The 10,751-nt window shown below is 32.2% G+C and overlaps 1 protein-coding gene and 1 long non-coding RNA gene across 2 annotated transcripts; both read right to left on the minus strand.

The window, feature by feature from the left end:
- Positions 1-1,564: 1,564 nt before the first annotated feature.
- LOC132268668 (probable (S)-N-methylcoclaurine 3'-hydroxylase isozyme 2) lies at positions 1,565-3,848 on the minus strand. The gene is made up of 2 exons (XM_059769477.1): positions 2,956-3,848; positions 1,565-2,366 (listed from the first exon to the last, which is right to left on the minus strand). The coding sequence occupies exons 1-2, from the start codon at positions 3,841-3,843 to the stop codon at positions 1,764-1,766; spliced, it is 1,491 nt and encodes a 496-aa protein (XP_059625460.1). The 5' UTR covers positions 3,844-3,848; the 3' UTR covers positions 1,565-1,763.
- Positions 3,849-6,455: 2,607 nt separating this feature from the next.
- LOC132271838 (uncharacterized) lies at positions 6,456-9,655 on the minus strand. Its single transcript, XR_009469855.1, has 2 exons — positions 7,624-9,655; positions 6,456-6,755 (listed from the first exon to the last, which is right to left on the minus strand). It is a non-coding gene; the product is annotated as an uncharacterized LOC132271838 (long non-coding RNA).
- Between the last annotated feature and the right edge of the window lie 1,096 nt (positions 9,656-10,751).

Here is a 10,751-nt window from a genome sequence, read left to right on the forward strand (position 1 = left end):
AAAAATAATAATTTTTTATTTTTAATTTAATATTAAAAATAAGGTCAAATTTATTATTTTACAGCCTAATTAACGGGTATATTGAGATAATGTGACAACTTTTTAAAAATATTGGAGTTTTTAAAAAAGTTCCTCACAAAGATGCTATCAAATTGCTACATGTTAAGAGATAATGGTGAATCTCTTGACCTACTCACACCTGCTCCTGAAGTTCACCTACTCTTCTGGACGCTTTACTTCTAGAAGGTCAGGAAATGGAGTTATCGTAGCCACGAGAGTCGAGAACGGGCTGAGATTAGTGTACATAGAGGAGCTGATGGAGCACGCTTGGAATCGTCATGTCGTCGGAGTCTCCGAGGTCGTTTACGATATGATTGCAGGGGCTGAGAGAGAAAGAAGAGAGTAAGGTGACTGCCAAAAAAACAAAAAAACAAAAAGAAAGAAAAAGAGTTAACTAGTAAGAAAATGGGTAATATTTATCTTTAATAATTTTTAAATTTTTAATAGATGCATAAATTATAGGGTAAAGTGTAAAAAAATACTCCCTTCAACTATTGCCTTTTTACGATATGATTGCAGGGCTGAGAGAGAAAGAAGAGAGTAAGGTGACTGCAAAAAAAATAAAATAAATAAATAAATAAATTTAGCCAGTAAGAAAATGGGTAATATCCTCTTTAGTAATTTTTTAATTTTAAATAGATGCAAAAATTATAGGATAAAGTGGCAAAAAAACTCCATTCAACTATTGCCTTTTTACAAATAACCTCCCTAAACTACAAATTGTTTCCTAAATTATTGATTTGTTGCAATTAAGACAAATCCATCTCAAAATATTATTTTACCCTTTCTCATTACATTTGTCATTTCTTATTAAACTATTTTTATTATCTTTTCTCTTATCTAAATATTAATTATATCATTTATAATAATTTTATTATTAGTATCAATTTATCATAAAAATGAAAAAATAAAAAAATAAATTTGTAACTACCATTTTCTAAAAGAATTAACTTATTATTAAAATTTTATTATTTATAATAAAGCTTTTTTTTTTTACTCACTATAAACTATTTTACCATAGAATACCTTCTTTTACTTGTAATATATTTATGAAAAATTAATAAATACTTAAATAAAAAAATACCATCTTTTTATTCAATAAATTCATTAAAAATTAAGAAATTACTTTAATTGTTTTAAAATTTTCTACTTAAGATTGTTATTTAAAAATTTAATTTCAAAAAATAAATAAATTTATGCAAATTTAATGAAAAATATGTCATTAAATTAGTATGAATTTTTATTCATAATTTATTTTAACAAGAAAAATAGATTAGGTGTGATTCAATAAAAAATGACATTATGGTCATTTAATAAAATATAGTCAATGCATTAGAGCATTTTGCAACTAAATGTGATAGTTCAAGGGATTTTATGCACAAAATATACTTCAAGGAAGTTATTTACAAATTTCAACATAGGTGACAGATTTTTTGTACTTTACTCTACATTTTATTGGAGTACAAACTTCATCCTCCTAGGAACCAAGTGTTGTCCAAAAATTTACGCTCTAATGTGCCAAGATAAGTTTATTATTGTAATAACTTACACCATGAGAGAAGCATGCCATAAATTTTAGCACTTGGCACACAATACTGGGACATAGATACTCGGACAGGATGAAATAACAGCGACCAACTATTGGTGGGCACATTCTTAAAAAATACATAATCAGAATTCTTGATAACTTGACGAGCCTTCAACTATTTTCGTATCATAGGAATAAGGCACAGTGGTTCTTTCTTTTTCACGAAAACATCAAACATCTCATTCATGTTAATCTCCGAAGGATTCATGTTGCCTGGAAGAAACCAATCAAAGTGGTGGACTAAAGAAGCTAGCACTAGAGGAACTACCCTTGAAGCCAGAGGTATTCCAGGACACATTCTTCTTCCTGAACCAAATGGTATGTATTCGAAATTCATTCCCTTGTAGTCCAACCCTGACATGAGGAATCGCTCCGGTTTGAAGCTCCATGGATCGTCCCAAATGGTGGGGTCTCGTGCAATTGCCCACATATTCACCTTCACTTGACAGCCCTTAGGAATGGTGTAGCCCATCACCTCACATGTTTGTATGGCGCGACGTAGGATCAGTGGTCCGGGAGGGTGCAACCTTGGTGTCTCCTTAACACAGGCTTCAAGGTAAGGTAACTCTGACAAATTGGATTCTCTGATTGTGTCTTTGCCGATCACTTCTGTGAGTTCATTGCGAAGTTTCTCCATGGCCTCTTGATTTCTAAGAAGTTCTGTAAGCGCCCATTCAGTCGTTGCACTTGTAGACTCTGTACCACCAGTAAATAGCTCCTAGAGAAGAATGAATATATGTTTCATATAATTAGTCCACTTGTTACGAGTGTGTTAAATATAAAGGGATAATTATGGAAACATGGAGTGTTGGATGATGATACACAATGTCATGAAATCTAAATCGATCAATTTTTTTTTCATGATTCTTCAAAAAGTATTGGTGTACATGGAGGTATCACTATTATGTGTGTAAGTTCAACTCTTATTATCTAAAGTACTATTTTTGTATCTATATAAGTATTACTATAGTGCAAAGATGTTCCATGCATGGGAGGTACCGCTTTTCAGATATGCCATTTTGATGACTTGTTTTGCACAAAAATGTTATTTACCTACACAAGAATGGTAACTTTATGTACAAGAGTCGTTTTTGCATACACAAAATTGGTACTGAAAATTAGTCTCCAAAGTTCTATATTTTTGTAATTATATTATTGTACCTAATAAATAAATAAATATATATATATATATATGGTCACATGCACATATATATAAAAATTTAAGGTTATAAATTCCTGCTAAAGCTTAGATTATGTAAACATATTTTTCTATGTTTTTCGAGAGAGAGAGAGAGAGAGAGAGTTACCCAAAGCAATGGATTGATCTGCTGATTGGTTAGCCCCATTCCAATCAAAGCATCGATGCAAGCTGGTGTACTTGAAACATCATTTTTATTTTTCCTCCTTTCTTCTGCAATGTCAATCCAAAAAGCAAATATTTTCTCAATACTACCCATCAACTTCTTATAAAATCTTTGCAAATCCCATCCACTCAAAATAGGATACAAGTCTGATAATTGTGGAACACCACCCAACTCCGCAGATCTCCTCATGTATTGGGACATGCGCTCACCCAAACCCTTGCCCTCAAAGTCTGTTAAATCCATTGAAAAAAAAGCATTACCCAAGATATTTAAAGCACAAGCAAATCCTATATCTTTTATCTTCACCACTTGGCCTGACTTTGCACCCAAATATTTCACCAAGTCCATCACGTTCTTCTCCCTAATTTCCACTTGGGATTGCATGGCTTTGGTCGAAAAGAGCTCTGTCCGGCAAATGGTCCGTAGGATTCTCCAACCATCGTCGCACTCGTCGCAAAATCTAGGACATAAGTTGTGAAGTTTTGAACCCTTTACCTTAATTGGATCAGACACCATCCGTCCTGAAAGTGCACGGTCATTGATCTTCAGAATTTCTGCAGCGGCTTCAGGGGACGACCCGACCACCACCAGCTGTGCACCGAACCGTAGTGACATGAGTGGACCATGGACTTTGGCTAGCTTGGCAAGGTTCACATTGGGACTCTTACCCATTTGGAGGATGTTGCCTAAGATAGGCCATGCATAGGGACATGGTGGAAGTGGTTTTTTGGGTGCATTAATGCTCTTGAAGATGACAAAGGTAAGGAAGGAGAGTAGGATGAGAGGGAAGAAGAGATTGGTCTCTCCTGTTACTAGTGTTGTTACTTCCATGATGGTTTTAGTGACACTACAACTGAATTGCTTCATCACCATTGCTCTATATATATATATACAGTGAGGGGACCCAAAAAATTTTGTAAGAGGGGCAGGCGTTTTTTAATTGTGGGGACAAACTTATACAGTGGATCAATTTTTGTAAATTTAATGGGTTTTCTTCATAAATTTTAAAAAATTGTTAGTATAAAATGCAAAAAAATAATATTCAGTGGGGTGAATTGGAATTTTAGTAAGAGCATCTCCATAAACTCTCAAAAATTATAAAACGCAAAAAAATATAATCCAGTGGGGGCAAATTATAATTTTAGTGGGGACATCTCCATAAATTCTAAAAAAAATTGAAGTATAAAATGAAAATATAAAAAATTCAGTGGTCCTATGTTGGGTCTGTGCCTGTATATATATATGTATATATATATATATATATATATATATATATATATTTATTGTCCTTAAATTTAGGGTTGGGAGTTCATGTTGGAGAGTTGTATTTGTGTCGTGTTAACATATGGATATCGTGTTAGATGGGTCGATATCAATGCAATACAATTATTATTGGTGTCAAGAAATTTTCACACAAACACGACAAGATTATTATATGGGTAACAAGACACGCGACGCATAATATATTGATTAAATGAGTGAAAATTTGTTTTAAATATTTTTAACATGAACATGACACGTTTCTCTAACACATTTAGTTAAATAGATATTTTTAACATGAACATAATACATTTATATAAAACGTTTAAACACGTTAGTGGGCTAAACCCGAACAAAACGCGTTTAATTACCATCTTAATTTGGTTTGGACACGATAACAACTCGAACATCTTTATGTCAAACTTTAAATCATTTATTTGGTGTAATGTTTAAGTCGTGTCAAATGTTGCCACCCTACTCAATTTTTGACTAGACTTTTAATGATCACTTTGTAGGTGTAATTTTTCACACCTGAACACTTAAAGAAATAAATCAAAGAAACTATACGAAATATAAAGGAGATAACATACAATTTTGGCAAGAGAGAACAATGATAGGAATTCAATCATTTTCTTTTCTTATTCATGCTTTATTTACAAGCTCGTATAGAGATTTACATAGAGTCGTTATTGGCAGTTTTCTTTCTGAATGTGGGTGTTTATGGCCCCTTTCTAATGCGGCCCTCTCTTTTATGGTGGGCGTTATGGAAGTTTGAATGTACTGATTCTGGGCCATTCCTTGGTCCGTTGCTGCTAAATGGACTCTCCCTTGCTAATTGGGCCGAATTGGCCTTTTTTCAAGTCTTCCTTGTTGGGCCTCTGGCTTTTAGGCTATTCTAATATAAAGTGAGCTTTATATTTGCTAACACGTTGTATATTATGATTGGTGGGGATATTTCCCTCCACACTTTGCTCCCAATTCCTTTTATGAATTGTATTCATGTATGGAATTGTAATTGTTTTCAGGAAGTGGAGAAATTTCTGCGGATGTTACTGCTCATCATTGCCATTTGTGTTCCCTATTTATAGGGTTTCGTGCTTGCTTCTTCGATATCTGCTTAACTTTATCTATGTATTGCATTCTTATCATTCGGAAGCCTGCACCTGTGATCTCGTCCTTGACTTAAGCAAGAATCTGTCTGCCGCTGCATAATCCTCTTTCCATCCATTAAGGTTAGTCATTCTTTCGTTCCCTCTTTTTGTCATTATGAGTCAAGAGAGTAGCGAACGAACCTATAGCGTTCGTGTGTCCGATTCCGAATCGGGGACGCCGGCGGTGAGTTCGAGTGGTCACGTTAAGGGGGCAATAGTTCTTTCCCCAGATATTGTAGAGAGGAAGCCTTTCTCTATTGCATAGTTGAGAAAGAAAAATCGTGTCCCCTCTAACGTTACCCTAGAGGAGTATGACCATGATTTAAATTTCAGTACTGGCACTACAACAAATTAGGGTTCTTGCCACAAGACACTTCGTGGCAAAAACCTTCAAATTTCGTGGCAAAAGCCTTTTAGCCACAAGAAATAGCTCGTGGCTCAGTCATGGGCGTAGCCCGTCACAGATTGCAAATAACCACGACTAAAAATTTTCGTGGCAAAATGTAAAACTTTTGCCACAAAATTTGAACTCGTGGTAAAATACCTCCTATCACCACAAGCTATTTCGTGGCTAAATACCAATACTTTCGTAGCAATTAACAATCTCGATATAGGAATTAATCGTGGCTAATTCAGTACTTTTGCAACGAAAATATATATCATGGCTAATTTAACCCTTTTTCCACGGAGTTCATTCATGGCTATAAATCTTAATGCCCACGAATATATGTCGTAGCAAATATCCAAAAAGACCACGGAGTTCATTTGTGGCTATAAATCTAATTGCCCACGAATATACGTCGTGGCAAATATCCAAAAAGGCCACGGAGTTTATCCGTGACTATTCTATTATTAATAAAATAAATTTTAATTTAATAGCCAAAAATATATATTATGGTAAACACTAAAAATATGCCACATATTTATTGTGGCACGATAAGAATTTGTAGCAAATCTGTAAATTATTAACATTATAAACATAAGAAATAATATAAAAAAAAATAAAAAAAAAAAATTATCACATCAACACGATTATGCAAACAAATAAATACTTGATATTGCGTAAGTTACACCAACCAAAAAATGTATTGTTTACAACATACATAATAAAGCCCATCAAGTAAAAAATTGAGTCTTCGCATCTAAAATAATTTCAAACTCCAATAATTTGGACCAAAACAAGTTAGTATCTTAAATAAAATGTTTCAAGATCTTAGACAAAAATAAGCAATAGATTCCTAAACAAAGGGTTCAAAGACCTGGACATGCACTACTTAAACCATCTTAAACAAAAAGAGTTTAAAGTCTTGTAGCATGAACCCATCCAAAAATCTGCAAAACAAACAATGAATAAATACAATTACTAATTTTTATTGCCTTGTTTATATTTACATTAAATTAGTTAAAGAATTGTTAGAATTTAAATGAAGAGTAGTGTTGGAAAATGAAACCAAAAATGCTGATTTTAGAACTGAAATCTCTATACTTAAAAGTGTTATCTTTTAAATTAAGTTTTAGATATGAAAGTTCAATTGTTAATGAGTTTACATGATTTTGTTTGGCTCAAATTGATTGAATTTTGAAATTACTATGGATTTTTGAAGTTAATGTTAACATGCTGTCAAAAATAGTTTAGTACTTTGATAACAGTTTTCAAGACTTCAAAAACAACGAACCATTTTAAGAGAACTAGAAAAGAAAGTTGTCTATATCATACATTTTTTAACTCAGTTTTCACAGATAGTTTTTGAGATAAACGGCAACCAAATGAATATTATTTTTGAACTTTATTCTGTTTTCAAGTGCTCTTAAAACTATTCCCAAAAAGCTAAACCAAACAGGCCCTAGATTTCTGAATAGGAAGATTTCAATAATCTGGGATACCCATAGAACAAAAATATGAAATTAAATAATTGTGACTTAGTTCGACTGAACATGTATTTCAAAATTTTCTTTTGTTTTCCTATGATTGCTCGTTAACAGATTCATGTATCAATTAATAATTGGGTAAGGTAACTTAATTCGCAACAATATCCGAGTGCAAATTCAATAAATTAGACCTTAGAACCAGCGAATGAAAGGGGAAAAAAAACCCTAGAAAAAATTAAGAATTACAACATATATATATATATATATATATAGAGAGAGAGAGAGAGAGAGAGACAGAGAGAGAGAGAGGAGATAATACAAAGAGAGATACCTCAGAGGGGATCTTGAAGGTTTTTCTTTTGGAAGAAGAATTCTTGGTACCCATTTGGCAGGGTTTGATGATCTTTCCTCCACCTGCAACAACAATCAAACCACAAAAGACAAAAAGAGGAAACAAAAACAGAGAAAAGAGAAGAAAGAAAATCCAAGTAACGGGATACAACTTGTGAATGCATTACATTACAACAAGCTAAACACACAAGTTCATAGGGTAGGCACAACACACAATTTGCAACGGAAAAAATATTTAACTTTTTAAGCATAGAATGCATTGCCAAGGACTACCATGTGGATTAAACATGATAGTGGAGATAAAATATAAAAAATATATATATATCTTACCAAGCACATCTTAAGTTATTTTATATTTCATTCTCACTTTCTTAAAAAACCAAACATGTAAATCGTAATTTCCCACCAAATAGCAATGAAAAAGAAGAAAACTCTAACCTTTGTTGTAAACTGAAATCATTAATTTTGTTGCTCCGGAAAAATAAAGACATAAATAAAAGAAAATAAGTACTTGAAAATCAAATCCTTTTATCACATGGTAACCAGTAAAACAGAATCATCAATTCAACAAGGTTCCAATATGCACTACTTTCTTGTTAAAGGTGTGGCCATGTCCCATTAATTAAACATAGTAATGTAGGTTATCAAATTGTGATTACACATTGTGAGAACCCACTACGCATTTTTGTGCGAGAGAGAGATGCAAAAAGGTTTACTTAATTGAGACTTGACCCTTTTTTTAATGACAACGAGTGAAATTTAAACTGTAGGTACTCACTCTATTGAAATTCATGTTTATGAATAAAGCAATTACTATATAATATTACTCATTATATAGGAAAGGGAAAATTTGGAAAAGCACAATAAATTAATATGGTTAATTTGAACATCCTAATGTGAACAGTGTAAAAGGTGAACTTACCCAGCATGCTAGCTTTAACATCACAATAGCTGCCTCTACAGAGATTAATAAACTTTCAAGCACCACCTGGTGACAATCTAGATAGACATGATAATAAACTTCTGCTTCAGCAAGCATACACATGATTATAAACAAGTTAGTCAACCCACCATGATAATAAACAAGGAATTGGTTTTATCGTAACCTTATATTAAATTGTTTTTCATAGAAAAAAGGAAGTATCAACCTGATAATAAATAAGTAGGGATAAATAGGGGAACAATCAGTATCTCTTTGCACGCTTCATCTACAAATTCACCCAATAATCCTTCAATTGGTTTCTGACATATAAATATATAATTTATAGACTATAGAGAGAGACAGAAATTGAGAGAGAGAGAGAGAGAGAAGTAGTTATAGAATAGGTACTTACGGCTATCAGCTATGGAAAATTCAGAGATTGGATCAACAAAGTATACAGACAAGTGCTATAGACATTAGTATCTACAAAGTATATGCCAATAAATATGAACAATAATTTGAACTCAATTAATTAAAATTTAACAACTCAGTCAAATGGAAGAAGGGAAAGAGGAGCTAATGATTACTTGTACTTCTACATATGTTCATGTATATTTGTGATTTGTGTGCATGTATATTTAAATCCAAACCATTCCACTGGAAATAATTGTCAATGGCAAGAAAAAAGTAGGATCATGGTGAGGAGGTGGTCCTAGCACGATTTGGGGGCATTTTACTTCAAAAAATTCTAGTAGAACAGCTGGAGATTTGGTTCAGACAATTTTACAAGCACCTTGAGTGCACATTTCTGAGCTTCATTATCTCAGCAATAGTCTTTATAACCCATATCTTCAACGTCTCCTCTTCCTCTCCTTTAAATCACGAAACCTTTTTCATTAATTCACAAACATAAAACATAATAGAACTCTAATTAAACCTAGGGCTTCAAGAAAATCAATAAATTGCATCAAATTAATTTAGTAAAATCCTCAAATCCCAAAATTCCCAGCTGATTTTTCATCACAATTACTTATCCACATACGGAGATAAATATTCCGCCAACATTTTGAGATGAAAGATAAGAGAGAACATTTACCTGTAGAGTTCTGCAATTTTGGTCGATTGCTGATCTTCAAGTCCTTACTCAACATCAATAGACAAACGAGGTTGTGAAGGAGCCAGGGCGAGAGTGAGAGTGAATGATGGAAGAGGGAGAACACTTACCAGCGAAGATCCAGAAGAGAGAACGATCCGATGTGGCCGCTAACATGATCAGATGATGCTATGGAAGGGAGCGTCCTTACGAGAGAGTAGAGGAAATGAGAGAATTAATGTAAAAGAATGAGGTATCTATCTCGATTTAGTATCCCAATACGAAATAAATCTCATTTTCCTTCTGCCAAATTTCAGGCGCCAAACTTTGGCGCTCCTGCATTTAGCTAAAAAAATAAAAAATAAAAGATTATTTAAATATAAAAAAATTTATAACCTGTTTAAATATTTAGAACTTTTTATAAACCATTTAAATAAATAAATTATTTTGTTAAATAGTATGATATATTATACTACAAGTGTTATATAAGTTTCATACAAATTAAATTAATTTTCATACATAAGTAAATTTATTTATATATATTGTTTTCTCAATATGGCATACACTAATTGATAGTGAAATTCATCCTTATTAATGTTTTTTACAGTTTGTTTTGCATAGGTGTTTAATAAATATGAGACTAATAGACTTAGTATTCTCTCTAATGACACTAATATAAGTTCGATTTACTATATTTTAAAAACCTATATTAAAAGGAAAAATTATTACTAAGTCCTACTTTTATCATTGAGAAACAAATAAATCCTAAAAAATTTCATCATGAGCAATAAGTCCTTTTTTTAAATCTTTTTTTCCCATTTAAGTCCCAATATATAAATAGATACTCTTTTATTAGCGATTGAATTATTTTTTAAAAAACGTATGTATATTGAGGCACTTAGAATCGAGTTTGGAAAAATCCGAAGCGCGAAATTTTCCCGCTTCAACGCACTTAAAAACTTTTGGTAAAAAGCAAAAAATAAATAAAAATTTTTTAAAAATATTTTTAATATAGTTTTCCTTAAAATGTTTTATAAATGATTTACATATATAAATAAACTACTTATTATATGTTATCATATTTAATTAAATC

Source organism: Cornus florida, unplaced genomic scaffold (genome assembly GCF_030987335.1).
Source record: "Cornus florida cultivar Cherokee Brave unplaced genomic scaffold, ASM3098733v1 CherokeeBrave_3.0.0_Hap2_Chr08, whole genome shotgun sequence".
NCBI classification, from domain to species: domain Eukaryota; kingdom Viridiplantae; phylum Streptophyta; class Magnoliopsida; order Cornales; family Cornaceae; genus Cornus; species Cornus florida.